This window comes from Rhinoderma darwinii, unplaced genomic scaffold (assembly GCF_050947455.1).
Source record: "Rhinoderma darwinii isolate aRhiDar2 unplaced genomic scaffold, aRhiDar2.hap1 Scaffold_791, whole genome shotgun sequence".
In the NCBI taxonomy this organism is placed as follows: Eukaryota; Metazoa; Chordata; class Amphibia; order Anura; family Rhinodermatidae; genus Rhinoderma; species Rhinoderma darwinii.
Window position 1 is genome coordinate 33,589 of NW_027464355.1, and position 20,718 is coordinate 54,306.

The 20,718-nt window shown below is 43.1% G+C and overlaps 1 protein-coding gene across 5 annotated transcripts in view; it reads left to right on the forward strand.

Moving 5' to 3' along the window:
* LOC142731459 (uncharacterized) overlaps positions 1-20,718 on the forward strand; it is a 61,615-nt gene that overhangs the window by 25,748 nt on the left and 15,149 nt on the right. For all 5 annotated transcript variants that reach the window (XM_075849395.1, XM_075849396.1, XM_075849392.1 and 2 more), the window contains 4 exons: positions 12,717-12,943; positions 13,410-13,574; positions 13,659-13,782; positions 15,524-15,621. In XM_075849395.1, the coding sequence (XP_075705510.1) occupies positions 12,866-12,943; positions 13,410-13,574; positions 13,659-13,782; positions 15,524-15,621 (465 nt within the window). In that variant the 5' untranslated portion in view covers positions 12,717-12,865. The remainder of the gene's footprint in view (positions 1-12,716; positions 12,944-13,409; positions 13,575-13,658; positions 13,783-15,523; positions 15,622-20,718) is intronic.

Consider the following 20,718-nt stretch of genomic DNA (forward strand, 5'->3'; position numbering starts at 1 on the left):
CACACCGCGCAATCACCGGAAATATAAACCCCCTCACACCGCGCAATCACCGGAAATATAAACCCCCTCACACCGCGCAATCACCGGAAATATAAACCCCTCACACCGCGCAATCACCGGAAATATAAACCCCCTCACACCGCGCAATCACCGGAAATATAAACCCCTCACACCGCGCAATCACCGGAAATCTAAAACCCCTCACACCGCGCAATCACCCGAAATATTAGTAGTGATAATGGGAGATTTTAATTTCCGGGATATTAATTGGTGTCATGGTTCGGCTTCAACTGCAAAGGGGAGACATTTCCTCAACCTGTTGCAGGAAAATTTTATGGGCCAGTTTGTGGAAGACCCGACTAGAGGTGAAGCTCTGTTGGATCTGGTCATTTCTAATAATGCAGATCTTGTTGGGAATGTCAATGTTCGTGAAAACCTCGGTAACAGTGATCATAATATAGTTACATTTTACCTATACTGTAAAAAACAAACGCAGGCTGGGAGGGCAAAAACATTTAATTTTAAGAAAGCCAATTTCCCCAGGATGAGGGCTGCAATTCAGGATATAGACTGGGAAGAACTAATGTCAAATAATGGAACAAATGATAAATGGGAGATTTTCAAATCTACTTTGAGTTATTATAGTGCAAAATTTATTCCTACAGGTAATAAGTATAAACGACTCAAATTAAACCCCACATGGCTTACACCTTCTTTGAAAGGGGCAATACATGACAAAAAAAGGGCATTTAAAAAATACAAATCTGAGGGTACAGCTGTAGCCTTTGTAAAATATAAAGAGCTTAATAAAATCTGTAAAAATGTAATAAAATTAGCAAAAATACAAAATGAAAGGCAGGTGGCCAAGGATAGTAAAACAAATCCTAAAAAATTCTTCAAGCATATAAATGCAAAAAAGCCAAGGTCTGAACATGTAGGACCCCTAGATAATGGTAATGGGGAGTTGATCACAGGGGATCAAGAGAAGGCAGAGTTACTAAATGGGTTCTTTAGCTCTGTATATACAACAGAAGAGGGAGCAGCTGATGTAGCCGGTGCCAGTGCTGTTAATATATCAGTTGATATACTGAATTGGATGAATGTAGAGATGGTCCAAGCTAAATTAAATAAAATAAATGTGCACAAGGCTCCGGGACCAGATGGGTTACACCCTAGAATTCTTAAAGAGCTTAGTTCAGTTATTTCTGTCCCCCTTTTCATAATATTCAGAGAATCTCTAGTGACTGGTATAGTGCCAAGGGACTGGCGCAGGGCAAATGTGGTGCCTATTTTCAAAAAGGGCTCTAGGTCTTCCCCGGGTAATTATAGACCAGTAAGCTTAACATCCATCGTGGGGAAAATGTTTGAGGGGCTATTGAGGGACTATATACAGGATTATGTGACAATAAATAGCATTATAAGTGACAGCCAGCACGGTTTTACTAAGGACAGAAGTTGTCAAACTAACCTAATCTGTTTTTATGAAGAGGTGAGCAGAAGTCTAGACAGAGGGGCCGCTGTGGATTTAGTGTTTTTGGACTTTGCAAAGGCATTTGACACTGTCCCCCATAGACGCCTAATGGGTAAATTAAGGACTATAGGTTTAGAAAATATAGTTTGTAATTGGATTGAGAATTGGCTCAAGGACCGTATCCAGAGGGTTGTGGTCAATGATTCCTTCTCTGAATGGTCCCCAGTAATAAGTGGTGTACCCCAGGGTTCAGTGCTGGGACCACTATTATTCAACTTATTTATTAATGATATAGAGGATGGGATTAATAGCACTATTTCTATTTTTGCAGATGACACCAAGCTATGTAATAATGTTCAGACTATGGAAGATGTTCATGAATTACAGGCAGATTTAAACAAACTAAGTGTTTGGGCGTCCACTTGGCAAATGAAGTTTAATGTAGATAAATGTAAAGTTATGCATCTTGGTACCAACAACCTGCATGCATCATATGTCCTAGGGGGAGCTACACTGGCGGATTCACTTGTTGAGAAGGATCTGGGTGTACTTGTAAATCATAAACTCAATAACAGCATGCAGTGTCAATCAGCTGCTTCAAAGGCCAGCAGGATATTGTCGTGTATTAAAAGAGGCATGGACTCGCGGGACAGGGATGTAATAATGCCACTTTACAAAGCATTAGTGAGGCCTCATCTAGAATATGCAGTTCAGTTCTGGGCTCCAGTTCATAGAAAGGATGCCCTGGAGTTGGAAAAAATACAAAGAAGAGCAACGAAGCTAATAAGGGGCATGGAGAATTTAAGTTATGAGGAAAGATTGAAAGAATTAAACCTATTTAGCCTTGAAAAAAGACGACTAAGGGGGGACATGATTAACTTATATAAATATATTAATGGCACATACAAAAAATATGGTGATATCCTGTTCCTTGTAAAACCCCCTCAAAAAACAAGGGGGCACTCCCTCCGTCTGGAGAAAAAAAGGTTCAAGCTGCAGAGGCGACAAGGCTTCTTTACAGTAAGAACTGTGAATCTATGGAATAGTCTACCGCAGGAGCTGGTCACAGCAGGGACAGTAGATGGCTTTAAAAAAGGGTTAGATCATTTCCTAGAACAAAAAAATATTAGCTCCTATGTGTAGAAATTTTTCCTTCCCTTTTCCCTTCCCTTGGTTGAACTTGATGGACATGTGTCTTTTTTCAGCCGTACTAACTATGTAACTATGTAATTAACCCCCCACACCGCGCAATCACCGGAAATATAAACCCCTCACACCGCGCAATCACCGGAAATATAAACCCCCTCACACCAGAAATATAAACCTCCCCCACACCGCGCAATCACCGGAAATATAAAACCCCTCACACCGCGCAATCACCAGAAATATAAAACTCCTCACACCGTGCAATCAACGGAAATATAAAACCCCTCACACCGTGCAATCACCGGAAATATAAAACCCCTCACACCGCTTAATCAGCGGAAATATAAAACCCCTCACACCGCGCAATCAACGGAAATATAAAACCCCTCACACCGTGCAATCACCGGAAATATAAAACCCCTCACACCGCGCAATCACCGGAAATATAAACCCCCTCACACCGCGCAATCACCGGAAATATAAACCCCCCTCACACCGCGCAATCACCGGAAATATAAAACCCCTCACACCGCGCAATCACCGGAAATATAAACCCCTGATACCGCGCAATCACCGGAAATATAAAACCCCTCACACCGCGCAATCACCGGAAATATAAAACCCCCCACACCGCGTAATCACCGGAAATATAAACCCCCTCACACCGCGCAATCACCGGAAATATAAACCCCTCACACCGCGCAATCACCAGAAATATAAAACCCCTCACACAGCGCAGTCAACGGAAATATAAAACCTCTCACACCGCGCAATCACCGGAAATATAAAACCTCTCACACCGCGCAATCACCGGAAATATAAAACCCCTCACACCGCGCAATCACCGGAAATATAAACCCCCTCACACCGCGCAATCACCGGAAATATAAACCCCTCACACCGCGCAATCACCGGAAATATAAAACCCCTCACACCGCGCAATCACCTGAAATATAAAACCCCTCACACCGCGCAATCACCGGAAATATAAACCCCTCACACCGCGCAATCACCGGAAATATAAAACGTTCTGTCTCACAAAATGGCGACGCAAAACTGTTTTCTTTTTTGAACAAATTTTTCTTTCCTTGTCGAAGATAAATCTATAAATTTTGTGTCGTCGTAATCGTATTGAGCCGGAGAATAAAGGTAACAAGTCATTTTCACCGCATGGTGAACGCCGCAAAAACGAAACCTAAAAATCAATAGGATTCACTGCGTTTTCCTCTATTCCAGCCCACAATTGTTTCCTCTTTCCCAGCACATTATAGGGGACAATAAAGGGGTTTTCCACGATCGGACAACTGATGACCTCCACCAGATAGGTCATCGTTATATGATCTGTGGGGGTCTGACACCCGGACCCCACACCGCTCAACTCCTCCGGCTGCCTCCGGGCACCAGACGTCCATGCTGAAAGCAGATGCTCCGGTCACGGAATAGAGCGGTCGTGCTGCAGTGTTAGGCCTCATTTACACGAGCGTAATATACGCGCGTGCTTTTCACGCGTGTCGTACGCACCTATATTACTCTATGGGGCAGTGCAGACGATGCGTGAATTTTGCGCAGCGCGAGTGCGTTGCGTAAAACTCACGACATGTTCTATAATTGTGCGTTTTTCGCGCATCACGCACCCATTGAAGTCAATGGGTGCGTGAAAACCACGAAGGTCGCACGGAAGCACTTCCGTGTGAACTGCGTGATTCGCGCAAGAGCTGTCAAACTGAATGTAAACAGAAAAGCACCACGTGCTTTTCTGTTTACAAACATCCGAACGGAGTGTCTTAGACATGAGCGAACCGAACTTTACTGGGTTCGGCCGAACTCGTTTTGACCGAACCCGGCAGGAGACAGTCACTGTTCAGGGTGCTGAAAGAGTTAAACTGGTTCAGCACCCTGGACAGTGACTTCCGATTCCAATATACGTGAACGTGTAAAAAAAAAAAAAAGTTCTGACTTACCGATAACTCCCGGCTTCTTCCTCCAGTCTGACCTCCCGGGATGACAATTCAGTCCAAGTGACAGCTGCAGCCAATCACAAGCCAAGCACTGGCTGCAGCAGTCACATGGACTGCCGCGTCATCCAGGGAGGTGGGGCCAGATGTCAAGAGAGGCGCGTCACCAAGGACGCGTCACCATGGCAACGGCCGGGAAGTTCTCGGTAAGTACGAACCTCTTTTTTTTTTTTTAAACAGGTTACTCGATATGGTGATCGGAATGCACTGTCGAGGGTGCTGAAAGAGTTACTGACGATCAGTTAACTCTTTCAGCACCATGGACAGTGACTGATGTCGACTAGCCTCATCTCTATGATGGCGGCTGCGCGAAAATCACGCAGCCGCGCATCATACACGGATGACACACGGAGCTGTCAAGTACCTTTTGCGCACGCAAAACGCTGCATTTTTTGCGCGCGCAAAATGCACACGCTCGTGTAAATGAGGCCTTAAAGTGAATAGGAGCAGAGCCTTTAGTTCTGCAGAACATCCGCTGTGCAGTGGTCGGAGCCATTTGCTTCCGGCTCCAACTGCTGCATACCGTTCAAAACATCCGGCAGCCGGAGCAGCTGATCTGTTCGGGGTCCGGGTGTCGGACCCCCACCATCATATACTGATGACCTATCCAGTGGAGGTCATCCGTTGTCTGATCGTGTAAAACCCCTTTTAAAATTACTTCACGTCCAGCACAAGACCTGTTCTCATACGGCTATGTCAACGGAAAAACAAAAAAGTTCTGGCTTTTGGAAGGAGGGAGGAAAAATTTGAATTGGCTGCGTGTCCAAGGGGTTAAGTACATAAGAAGAGACAAATATTAATGAATGACAGACTGGTCCAGAAGGAGAGAGACCCTGCCCTCGTAGACTGCACTCTACAAGAGAAGGAGAGACCCTGCCCGTGTAGACTGCACTCTACAAGAGAAGGAGAGACCCTGCCCGTGTAGACTGCACTCTACAAGAGAAGGAGAGACCCTGCCCACATAGACTGCACTCTACAAGAGAAGGAGAGACGCTGCCCGCGTAGACTGCACTCTACAAGAGAAGGAGAGACCCTGCCCACATATACTGCACTCTACAAGAGAAGGAGAGACCCTGCCCGCGTAGCCTGCACTCTACAAGAGAAGGAGAGACCCTGCCCACATATACTGCCCTCTACAAGAGGAGAGACCCTGCCCGCGTAGACTGCACTCTACAAGAGAAGGAGAGACCCTGCCCACATAGACTGCACTCTACAAGAGAAGGAGAGACCCTACCCGCGTAGACTGTACTCTACAATAGGAGAGAGACCTTGCCCGCGTAGACTGCACTCTACAAGAGAAGGAGAGACCCTGCCCACATAGACTGCACTTTACAAGAGGAGAGACCCTGCCCGCGTAGACTGCACTCTACAAGAGAAGGAGAGACCCTGCCCGCGTAGACTACACTCTACAAGAGAAGGAGAGACCCTGCCCACATAGACTACACTCTACAAGAGAAGGAGAGATCCTGCCCGTGTAGACTGCACTCTACAAGAGGAGAGATCCTGCCCACATAGACTACACTCTACAAGAGAAGGAGAGACCCTGCCCTCGTAGACTACACTCTACAAGAGAAGGAGAGACCCTGCCCGTGTAGACTACACTCTACAAGAGAAGGAGAGACCCTGCCCGTGTAGACTGCACTCTACAAGAGAAGGAGAGACCCTGCCCGTGTAGACTGCACTCTACAAGAGAAGGAGAGATCCTGCCCACATAGACTGCACTCTACAAGAGAAGGAGAGACCCTGCCCACATAGACTGCACTCTACAAGAGAAGGAGAGACCCTGCCCACATAAACTACATTCTACAAGAGAAGGAGAGACCTTGCCCACATAGACTGCACTCTACAATAGGAGAGACCCTGCCCGCATAGACACTACAAGAGGAGACAGTAGGTGAGGGTAGAAGCTGGTCATCCGGTGGAGTAGTGGCAGCCGGTTATTTTAGGGTGTAAGCTTTTCTGAGGAGGGGATGTTCAGGTTACTAGTGAAGGTTTGGATAGTGGGAGAGATCTGATGAGTTGGGCTAAAGAGGTCAGAATGTGGGGGAAGCACGGGAGAAATCTAGATGATGATGTGAGGAACAGATAAAATGAGAACAAAGAAGGTCTTGTGAGGACCGGAGATTAGGTGTGGGTAGGTATTGGGAGATTAGGGCAGAGATGTATGGAGGGGACGGGTTGTTGACAGCCTTGCATGTCATTTTTAATATGTATAACTTAATTTAGTAGGCAATGGGTGGCCAGTGACCGCAGAGGTGGAATGAGGGGACAAGGTAGATTTACCCTTGCAGCTGAGTTGAGAATGGGTAGAAGAGGTGCAATAGTCTTAGATGGGAAGCCACAGAGAAGGATGTTGGAGTAGTCTAGACAGTAGATGATGAGGGCATATATACTAGCATTTATGTCTGTTCGAGGAAAGACTGACTTCAAGAGAGTTTTTGAGGTTGAGGCAGCAAGAAGTGGTAAGCGCTTGGCTGTGCTATTTGAAATTAAGGATTATCCCAATGCAGCGGACCTGTGAGACGGGGAAATGTGTGGAGCCATTAACTGTGATTTGATAGTTCTGGTAAGGGGGTTGAGTGAAATGGGGAAAAGATGATTCCGTTTTCTCCATGCTAATCTTAAGGAAGTGGGAGGAGAAGGAGGAGATAACTGTTAGACACTCTAGATAACAGGGAGGTAACATCAAGACCAGAGGTAAATTTGACCAAAGATTTAGATGGAGAAGAGTAAGGGATCCAGAACACTGAGACCTCACGGATGCTAGGATTTTAGCTACACCCTGGTCTGATCATGACCCGATTGTGGTTCGGTTGTCAGATTTATGTGGGAGACCGCCTATCTCCTCTTGGAGATTGAATGAGTCATTACTATCGGATCAGGAGATAGTTAAAGAAATCCAAAGGGAATTGGACACATATTTTCTACTTAATAAGGCACCAGACACCTCAATTATGTCCAACTGGGCGGCTCACAAAGCAGTGATTAGGGGGAAATTCATCCAGATAGCCTCGCGTAATAAGAAACGGTTGAAGGAGGTTCTGGCGTTAAAGGAGAGGAATTTTGCGGACCTGTCTAAGAAATTTAAAACAGACCCCTCAGCAGTTATTAAAGCAAAATTAGCAGAAGCTAGAACAGAATTAAATTTATGTCTGACAAGTTGGGCGGAAAAAAGTCTGCGTTGGTCACAACATAAGTTTTTTACACAAGGGGATAAACCGGGAACATTACTCTCTAGACGCCTCACGCCCCGATTTAACACCTCAACACCACCGAAACTGCGATTGGCGGATGGATCTTTATCACAGAATCCCACAAAAGTTGTAAAGGCCTTTCAGGATTTTTATTCAGCGTTGTACTCAGCTCCACCTCAGTTTGATAAAAATAAGGCTAGGGTCTTGTTGGAAAAAACATTCCCTACTAAACTTTCCCAAGGGGATAGAGAAACACTGGATGCTGAATTTAGATTGGAGGAGGTATTGGATGTTATTAAAAATCTGAAGGCTCACAAAGCCCCGGGGCCAGATGGGTTTTCCTCAGGTTATTACAAACACTTTAGGGAGGTCCTGGCCCCGCACATGGTTGAATTGTTCAATGCTTATCGGGAGGGTAACAATTTGCCCCCTTTTTCGAATCTAGCCTATATACATCTTATCCCCAAGCCTCATAAGGATCATACAGATCAGGCTAACTATCGCCCGATATCCCTTCTTGATGTGGATCTTAAGATTATGACAAAAATTCTGGCGGTTAGATTGAATTCATTCCTAGCCACATATATACATAAGGATCAGGCGGGATTTATACCCCTCCGCCAGGCGGAAGACCAGACGAGACGGGCTGTGGACATTATCTCAGCTGTTCGTTCGGGGTGGGATGGCACTTCCGGACGTCAAAGTATGTTATTAAGCCTTGACCTCCAGAAAGCCTTTGACTCGCTATCCTGGGACTATTTGTTTTATGTCCTTGAGAGAATGGGCTTCGGTACGGGATTTTTGTCTATTCTTAAGATCTTATATTGTCTTCCTACAGCAAAAATAAATTCTAGGGGATTTATGTCGGGAGCTTTTCCAATATGCAGAGGAACGCGACAGGGGTGCCCGCTATCGCCTTCCCTGTTTGCGCTGGCTATTGAGCCATTGGCCAACCTCATACGAGATTCTCCCGACATTAGGGGGGTGAAGGTGGGAGGAGTAGAACACAAATGTGCCTTGTTTGCGGATGACATACTGCTTTTCATATCGACACCTCTCACATCATTGCCGAATCTCTTTCATATTCTTGATCAGTTTGGCAAGCTGTCTGGGCTTAAGGTCAATCACTCCAAGTCGGTGGCAATGAATCTTACATTGCCAATAGGGGTAGTGAAGCTCCTAAAAATTAACTTTGATTTTCATTGGGATGCACGTAGATTGACGTATTTGGGTATTAAATTGACACCTATCATAGAGTCCCTTTACGAGGACAATTTCCCTCCACTTTTTCAACAAATAGCTACGGATCTCACTAGATGGTCCCCTCTTAATCTTTCATGGTTTGGCCGCATTGCCTCCATCAAAATGACGATATTGCCCAGATTGCTATATTATTTTCGCACGCTCCCTATTGTGGTCCCTCAGAAGGCGCTTAGACAAATCCAAGGGCTCATCATGGGGTTTATTTGGGGTTCTAAAAGACCGAGAATACAGAGACAAACTTTATTCACCCCTAAAACGGCGGGGGGTCTGGGGGTTCCCAATATCCAACAATACTATCACGCAGCACGTCTGGCGCAATTTACAGATATGTATGCGAGACCATACTGTCCCCAGTGGACGCAAATTGAGACGGCCGCATGTACCAGTTTCCCGCTGGAAACGCTACTGTGGATGGAGTCCTCGGACAGGCCTCCGGTTCTCTCCCCTGTGCTTTCTCAGATGTTACAGCTGTGGGACTCGCTTAGAAAGAGATTCCATATTAAATCACTCCATAATCCGCTCATGACCATCACGGGTAATTCTGCCTTTCCTCCGGGTCTGCGTAGAATGGAATTCCGGTGGTGGCTCAATAAGGGGTTTTACAGGATTAAGGACTTTTTTGTAGGGGGGGACATCAGAACTCTGGATTACTTTAAGGACTCACACTCGATGCCCCCATCGGAGCATTTTAGATATATCCAGATACACCACTTCTTGTTGAACTGGAAATCCAGGAGGGGGGACATCAGCACATTGACCACTTTTGAACGGCTGTGTTGGCTTCCTGGCTTACGACATAAAATTTCCACGATATATTCCGATCTGGTTACTCCGGAAGGTAAACTCCCTTACATGACACGATGGGAACATGATCTAGGTACGGGAGTGGAATTGGAGCAGTGGCGGGAGATGGCATGTACGACCTCAAAACTATCTATCAATACATCCTTGGTGGAAGCGGGTTATAAAGTATTAATGAGATGGTATATGGTCCCTACTCGTATAGCTCGCTTTAACCCATTGGTGGATAAGCACTGCTTTAGACAATGTGGTGCGGAGGGTACACTAATGCATATTCTATGGGAGTGTCCAGTGGTTGCCACATTTTGGAACCAGGTATACCAGCTTATTAACACAGTGATCCAAGTCAAACCCCCCAGGGATGTGATTACGGCTCTGCTATGCGGTCCTATTCCCGAGGTTCGGGCCCCCGCATGTAAATTTCTCCGATATGTGTTTCAGGCAGCTAAAATAACTATTGCTAGGGCCTGGCGAACACCCACGTTGTCTATGGATATGTTGATCGCTAAGATCTCATGGATAATGGTTAATGACCGCCTAACACATCAGCTGGCGGGTACATTAGACAAATTTGATGCCATTTGGGACCCATGGAGGAACCACACATTTTCGTGAATACATAGAGATGGCTAGGAGACCCTTCTACCCTACACCTTTCCTTCCCCCCCTCCTTATCCTTCTTTTGTTTATTGTGTGTGTTTTGTTTTTCTCTCTTATATTTTTTCCTTAGAGGCCATGTTAAGGTACTCTATAAAGCAATGTGATGTCAAGATTGGTTACCTATGTTAGTAATGAAGGCATTTATATACTATATATTTGGCAGAAGTGTTGACATCATGAATGATATATAATGTGAGATTTATTGGAGACCATGTTGGTCTAATACTTTGTTTAATTGTATTATTGATATGCAAAAGTTGAGACTCTGCGAGTCTGTGTTATTATTATATTACAAAAAACTGTTTAATAAAAAACTATTGAAAACAGAACACTGAGACCCATGAGGGAGCGATAGTAAATCTTTAGTTGGTAAGGTATGAGGAGATCCAGGAGAGGGCCAAGTCTGTGATGTCAAGGGACTAGAGAATTTGTATCAGGAGGGTGTGATCGACTGTGCCGAAGGTGGTGGACAGGTCTAGAAGGAGGAGCACAGAGTAATGTAGAAGCAGAGGACAGGTCTAAAAGGAGGAGCACAGAGTAATGTAGAAGCAGAGGACAGGTCTAGAAGAAGGAGGAGCACAGAGTAATGTAGAAGCAGAGGACAGGTCTAGAAGGAGGAGCACAGAGCAATGTAGAAGCACAGGACAGGTCTTGGAGGAGGAGCACAGAGTAATGTAGAAGCAGAGGACAGGTCTAGAAGGAGGAGCACAGAGTAATGTAGAAGCAGAGGACAGGTCTAGAAAGAGGAGCACAGAGTAATGTAGAAGCAGAGGACAGGTCTAGAAGGAGGAGCACAGAGTAATGTAGAAGCAGAGGACAGGTCTAGAAGGAGGAGCACAGAGTAATGTAGAAGCAGAGGACAGGTCTAGAAAGAGGAGCACAGAGTAATGTAGAAGCAGAGGACAGGTCTAGAAGGAGGAGCACAGAGTAATGTAGAAGCAGAGGACAGGTCTAGAAGGAGGAGCACAGAGTAATGTAGAAGCAGAGGACCGGTCTAGAAGGAGGAGCACAGAGTAATGTAGAAGCAGAGGACAGGTCTAGAAGGAGCACAGAATAAGGAAGAAGTGGGGGAACAGGTTTAAAAGGAAAAGCACCGAGTAATGTAGACGATGGAGGACAGGTCACGCTTTACAGAAGTCTGTGTGTAAGATGTGACTGCTAAGTGATAAGATGATGCAGAGATCCTGCACACACCGCACAATACATGCTGCTTCCTCACACTAAACTACCAGGACATACACACTGTATTGGTGGGATGTTCTGCGCCTGCACACTGGTCTGGCGGGACCTTCCGCGCCTGCACACTGGTCTGGCGGGACCTTCCGCGCCTGCACACTGGTTTGGCGGGACCTTCCGCGCCTGCACACTGGTTTGGCGGGACCTTCCGCGCCTGCACACTGGTCTGGCGAGACCTTCCGCGCCTGCACACTGGTCTGGCGGGACCTTCCGCGCCTGCACACTGGTCTGGCGGGACCTTCCGCGCCTGCACACTGGTCTGGCGGGACCTTCCGCGCCTGCACACTGGTCTGGCGGGACCTTCCGCGCCTGCACACTGGTCTGGCGGGACCTTCCGCGCCTGCACACTGGTCTGGCGGGACCTTCCGCGCCTGCACACTGGTCTGGCGGGACCTTCCGCGCCTGCACACTTGACAGCCGGTTTCTATTAACCATGGTTAGTATCTGTCTTTCAGATGTGAATAAAGTTACTATCAGGTAAAATAATCTACAAGGAAAAGGGGAATACTATAATAATTAAGAATTTTAGATGTCTCTGAAGATCCAGGATCTCTGAGGTAACTTCTAATATCTGTAAAAACGTATATTAGGGGTGTATTCATTCATAAAGGGCATCTGTCACACTGACCACCCGTCTGATCTGTTTGCAGCAGATTATATAGCAGGAGGACCTGAGCAGATTGCGTCTCTCCATTCACTTCTATAGAAGTTACAGGAACCGCCTAACAAGGCCACCCAGAGGTGGAGCCGCATCTATCAGACATTTCTGGCATATCCCGGGGGGAAATGTCCGTGCTGGGAATAACCCTTTATTCCATGTGATGACGGCTCTGAGAAGATGTTTCTCTCAATGATGAATAAGTGAGGTTCTGTATGTCACACATGATGTTGTCCCCTGTATGATTTCCATCTTCTCCTTTCTTCATAAAGACGTCTGCAGTACTAGATCCTCCAGTTCCTCCAGTTTTCTCATCTTCTCCTTTCTTCATAAAGACGTCTGCAGTACTAGATCCTCCAGTTCCTCCAGTTTTCTCATCTTCTCCTCCACAACGTTCCTTCCCCTGAATGACCCACCAAGAATGGACAAGGACAGGAATGAGATGAGCAGAAGAATATTAGACTTCACCTTGGAGATCATCTACCTGTTGAGCGGAGAGGTAAACTTTTCTACATTATAGAACAAGTCACACATAGGGAAGGGACAATACATAATAGGAGGAATCCAGTGTCCTGTATAACAACGTCCAGATCTTCCAAGTGACGTCAAGAAGCTGAGGATCAGCCACCAATATGGTCAGTTATGTGTCATGTCACCAATGCTGCAATAGTCATGTTGTAGAGCAATGAGAATGACCAGGAACCAGGAGGATCAGGATGACATCTATATAGAAACATAGGAGATGACGGCAGGAGGAGAGCACATGGTCCATCTAGTCGCCCCAATATTATTTCCTTTTTAGTTTTGGCCTCGTTCTATTTTCTCAATGTCTTTTTGTAGGTGAGGTCTCCAGTATTACACATGTGGGGTCACTAGAGGTCTATACAGCGGGGTCACAATCTCCCTCTTTCTACTGAGGGGGGAATACTGTGTTCAGTTCTCTAAGTGTCTCTCTCCATACACAGGAGTACACAATAGTGCAGAAGACATCGTGTGACTGTACGACTCCCATCATCCATGAGTCAGGAGGATGGAGCAGTAGTCCCATCACAGAGCCTCCCCCTCACTCCGGGATACATGAGAAGATCTTAGAACTGATCTACAAGATGACGGAGCTGCTGACTGGAGAGGTGACACTGCTGGGAATGCTGGGAAATTCTCCAGTAACAGCACTGGAGGTGTCTGGGTAATGACTGTATCATTGTGTGTGTCAGGTTCCTATAAGGTGTCAGGATGTCACTGTCTATCTCTCCATGGAGGAGTGGGAGTATCTAGAAGGACACAAGGATCTGTACGAGGAGGTCATGATGGAGGACTACCGGCCCCGCACATCACAAGGTAAGAAGAGACAGATCTATACTGGCATTACTGTGGGCACAGGCTGGACTGGCGGTCATGTTGAGGCCTTAATACCGTCATGTGCAGTACATATACACGTGTGTACAATGACATGTAATGTAGGAGCTCCACAATTTCGGCTCCTTTTACATCACATTAGATCCCTGTGTTTCGTGCTGCCGGCTGCTCATAACTCTGCATTACAGGTCACATTACATTGTACAGCGCTGGCGGCCGTTCTGGATACAGGAGCCATGAAGACGAGCAGGACGCGCTGTCTCCTAATGCAGAGTTATGGGCAGCCGGCAGCGAGGACTATGGGCAGTCGTGCTGTAGTCAGAAGTAAACCTGGTAATACAAGTCATGTAGAAAGACGATTATCGGCACACTCCGGCAGTATAATAGTTTCCTATATAATGTCAGTATAATCGGAGGTTCTCTTTAATATTACAAGTTATGGGCACTAGATTCTGGAGATGGGACGCTGATCCAGGGATTTATTCTGATTTCCAGATTTGGAGTCGGGGAGGAGTTTTCCCCTAATTAGACAATTGTCATCCACCTCATGGGGGTTTATCTTCCTCTGGATCAACACGGTCGGATTATAGGTTGGTCTTGATGGACTTGTGTCTTTTTTCATCCTTAGTAACTGTAACACAGAATGTATGAAGCTAAATTTACCACGAATATAAAGTACAACGTGTTCCGAAAAAACAATCTCACAATGTCTTGGATAAGTAAAATCTTATTCCCACTTATGATACGTCTCCACATGGCGTAAACACGGCGGAACGTCCAAAACTCATTTTTGGCGCGACGTGTAGATGAGATTTGTTAAAATCTCATCCTCATTGCTGCTACTGTAATACGCTGCAGATTTTCTCGCAATTAAATACTTTGCAGAAAATCTGCATCTTATCAGCCCCGTGTGCACATACCCTTAAAGTAACACGTCAGATTTGAGAAATGGTTCTCTTAAACAGGTCAAAAATAGGCCATGGATTCCACTCCCAGAGGAGTCCCTGACATCACTGTCCATATATGGACAGAGACGTCAGGGGCTCCCTCTAGAAGCACAATTTCCAGCCAAGTTGACGGCAACGCTCTGGCAAATGATTCCGCTCCTAGAGGGAGCTTCAGTGGCGCTATCTACAGGGGATGAGGTGCTATCTGCAGGGGTTTGGCATAAGTTTGATTAAACTAAGGGGGAGATGTGCCGGCACTTGTGGAGAGAGCCGGCGGACAGGAAAGTACAACCCTGTTCCATTCTGCCAATATTTATTTATGTGACACCTGCCCAGGGCATCAGGAGTTGGAAAGTATATAGCCATGTCGTGAAGGGGTTAATTAATATGTATAGAAAATATTGCCTACAGAGGTGTACACAGCCTTTAAGAGGCTAATAAGCAAGTGACACCCAGACCATTTTTGGTTGCAGGTAACTAAATAGAGGCGTCCTGTGTCCCGCCACTTTCATGTGTATCCGCGTCCACAGAGGGCAGATACAGGTAAATACTATGGTGGAGCAGGGAGCCAGTTACGCCCCGCCGTTCGCTCTGGTAGGGCACAGTCTCCTTTAGGCCGGCGGCTTACAAGGTGCAGGAACATCGACACCGGTAGTGAGGACCTCAACATTGTAATTCCGGCTCTGATCAGTAAACATAGAAGTGTAGAGAGAAGTGTCTGATATATAGACAGATATACAGTAGTCATGTATTCAGTCCCTGTGTGTTTCCTACAGATGGATCCAGTAGGAGAAATCCACCAGAGAGATGTCCCAGTCCTCTGTATTCCCAGGACTGTCCAGAGGAAAATCCCAATGTGCCAGAGAATCATCAGGTAGATGAAGCTGAGCCGTATACCAGGTCTATATAGGGGGGTGCGGAGCTTTTCGGTCCTGCAGTCATTAGGGATGTCACGATACCAGAATTTGGACTCCGATACCGATACTTCGTGTAGTATTGCGATTTCGATATCAAAACGATACTTTACAAGCAGTAATAAAAAAATAATAAAAAAGTTCTTCCGTTTTCTGATGTGAGACGCGAGGCGTGATGATGAATGTAACCTCCATGTACCTCATTAATAGTAATTAACCCCATCATGTTTCTCAGTCATAATGGGTTAATGTGTGAGGTACATGATGGGGTTAATTACTATTACTGAGGCACATGGAGGTTAAATTCATCATCACGCCTCGTGCCTCACAATAAGTGATAGAAATATATACTGATAGTACACAGCAATATATCTATATACTGATAGCACACAGGCATATATCTATATACTGATAACACACAGGCATATATCTATATACTGATAGTACACAGGCATATATCTATATACTGATAGTACACAGGCATATATCTATATACTGATAGTACACTGGCATATATCTATATACTGATAGCACACAGGCATATATCTATATACTGATAGTACACAGGCGTATATCTATACACTGATAATACACAGGCATATATCTATATACTGATAGCACACAGGCATATATCTATATACTGATAGTACACAGGCATATATCTATATACTGATAGTACACAGGCATATATCTATATACTGATAACACACAGGCATATATCTATATACTGATAGTACACAGGCATATATCTATATACTGATAGTACACAGGCATATATCTATATACTGATAGTACACAGGCATATATCTATACACTGATAGTACACAGGCATATATCTATATACTGATAGTACACAGGCATATATCTATATACTGATAGCACACAGGCATATATCTATATACTGATAGTACACAGGCATACATCTATATACTGATCGCACACAGGCATATATCTATATACTGATAGTACACAGCAATATATCTATACACTGATAGCACACAGGCATATATCTATATACTGATAGTACACAGGCATATATCTATATACTGATAGTACACAGGCATATATCTATACACTGATAGTACACAGGCATATATCTATATACTGATAGTACACAGGCATATATCTATACACTGATAGTACACAGGCATACATCTATATACTGATAGTACACAGGCATATATCTATATACTGATAGTACACAGGCATATATCTATACACTGATAGTACACAGGCATACATCTATATACTGATCGCACACAGGCATATATCTATATACTGATAGTACACAGCAATATATCTATATACTGATAGTACACAGGCATATATCTATATACTGATAGTACACAGCAATATATCTATATACTGATAGTACACAGGCATATATCTATATACTGATAGTACACAGGCATATATCTATATACTGATAGTACACAGGCATATATCTATATACTGATAGTACACAGGCATATATCTATATACTGATAGCACACAGGCATATATCTATATACTGATAGTACACAGGCATATATCTATACACTGATAGTACACAGGCATATATCTATACACTGATAGCACAGAGGCATATATCTATATACTGATAGCACACAGGCATATATCTATATACTGATAGCACACAGGCATATATCTATATACTGATAGTACACAGGCATATATCTATACACTGATAGTACACAGGCATATATCTATACACTGATAGTACACAGGCATATATCTATATACTGATAGCACACAGGCATATATCTATATACTTATAGCACACAGGCATATATCTATATACTGATAGTACACAGGCATATATCTATATACTGATAGTACACAGGCATATATCTATACACTGATAGTACACAGGCATATATCTATATACTGATAGTACACAGGCATATATCTATATACTGATAGCACACAGGCATATATCTATATACTGATAGTACACAGGCCTATATCTATATACTGATAGTACACAGGCATATATCTATATACTGATAGTACACAGGCATATATCTATACACTGATAGTACACAGGCATATATCTATATACTGATAGTACACAGGCATATATCTATATACTGATAGCACACAGGCATATATCTATACACTGATAGTACACAGGCATATATCTATATACTGATAGCACACAGGCATATATCTATATACTGATAGTACACAGGCATATATATATATACTGATAGTACACAGGCATATATCTATACACTGATAGTACACAGGCATATATCTATATACTGATAGTACACAGGCATATATCTATATACTGATAGTACACAGGCATATATATATATATATATACTGATAGTACACAGGCATATATCTATACACTGATAGCACACAGGCATATATCTATATACTGAAAGTACACAGGCATATATCTATATACTGAAAGTACACAGGCATATATCTATATACTGATAGTACAGAGGCATATATCTATATACTGATAGTACACAGGCATATATCTATACACTGATAGTACACAGGCATATATCTATATACTGATAGCACACAGGCATATATCCATATACTGATAGTACACAGGCATATATCTATATACTGATAGCACACAGGCATATATCTATATACTGATAGTACACAGCCATATATCTATATACTGATAGTACACAGGCATATATCTATACACTGATAGTACACAGGCATATATCTATATACTGAAAGTACACAGGCATATATCTATATACTGATAGTACACAGGCATATATCTATATACTGATAGCACACAGGCATATATCTATATACTGATAGCACACGGGCATATATCTATACTGATAGCACACGGGCATATATCTATATACTGATAGTACACAGGCATATATCTATATACTGATAGTACACAGGCATATATCTATATACTGATAGTACACCGCCATATATCTATATACTGATAGCACACAGGCATATATCTATATACTGATAGTACACAGGCATATATCTATATACTGATAGTACACAGGCATACATCTATACACTGATAGTACACAGGCATACATCTATATACTGATAGTACACAGGCGTATATCTATATACTGATAGCACACAGGCGTATATCTATATACTGATAGCACACAGGCGTATATCTATATACTGATAGCACACAGGCGTATATCTATATACTGATAGCACACAGGCGTATATCTATATACTGATAGTACACAGGCATATATCTATACACTGATAGTACACAGGAATATATCTATATACTGATAGTACACAGGCATATATCTATATACTGATAGCACACAGGCATATATCTATACACTGATAGTACACAGGCATATATCTATACACTGATAGTACACAGGCATATATCTATACACTGATAGTACACAGGCATATATCTATACACTGATAGTACACAGGCATATATCTATATACTGATAGCACACAGGCATATATCTTTATACTGATAGTACACAGGCATATATCTATACACTGATAGTACACAGGCATATATCTATACACTGATAGTACACAGGCATATATCTATATACTGATAGCACACAGGCATATATCTATATACTGATAGTACACAGGCAGATATCTATATACTGATAGTACACAGGCAGATATCTATATACTGATAGCACACAGGCATATATCTATATACTGATAGCACACAGGCATATATCTATATACTGATAGTACACAGGCATATATCTATATACTGATAGTACACAGGCATATATCTATATACTGATAGTACACAGGCATATATCTATATACTGATAGTACACAGGCATATATCTATATACTGATAGCACACAGGCATATATCTATATACTGATAGTACACAGGCCTATATCTATATACTGATAGCACAGAGGCATATATCTATATACTGATAGCACACAGGCATATATCTATATACTGATAGCACACAGGCATATATCTATATACTGATAGCACACAGGCATATATCTATATACTGATAGTACACAGGCATATATCTATACACTGATAGTACACAAGGCATATATCTATACACTGATAGTGCACAGGCATATATCTATATACTGATAGCGCACAGGCATATATCTATATACTGATAGTACACAGGCATATATCTATATACTGATAGTACACAGGCATATATCTATACACTGATAGTACACAGGCATATATCTATACACTGATAGTACACAGGCATACAGCTATACACTGATAGTACACAGGCATACAGCTATACACTGATAGTACACAGGCATATATCTATATACTGATAGCACACAGGCATATATCTATATACTGATAGCACACAGGCATATATCTATATACTGATAGTACACAGGCACATATCTATATACTGATAGTACACAGGCATATATCTATATACTGATATCACACAGGCATATATCTATATACTGATAGTACACAGGCATATATCTATATACTGATAGCAGACAGGCATATATCTATATACTGATAGCACACAGGCATATATCTATATACTGATAGCACACAGGCATATATCTATACACTGATAGTACACAGGCATATATCTATATACTGATAGCACACAGGCATATATCTATATACTGATAGTACACAGGCATATATCTATATACTGATAGTACACAGGCATATATCTATATACTGATAGCACACTGGCATATATCTATACACTGATAATACACAGGCATATATCTATACACTGATAATACACAGGCATATATCTATATACTGATAGTACACAGGCATATATCTATATACTGATAGTACACAGGCATATATCTATACACTGATAATACACAGGCATATATCTATATACTGATAGTACACAGGCATATATCTATATACTGATAGCACACAGGCATATATCTATATACTGATAGTACACAGGCATATATCTATATACTGATAGCACACAGGCATATATCTATATACTGATAGTACACAGGCATATATCTATATACTGATAGCACACAGGCATATATCTATATACTGATAGTACACAGGCATATATCTATATACTGATAGCACACAGGCATATATCTATATACTGA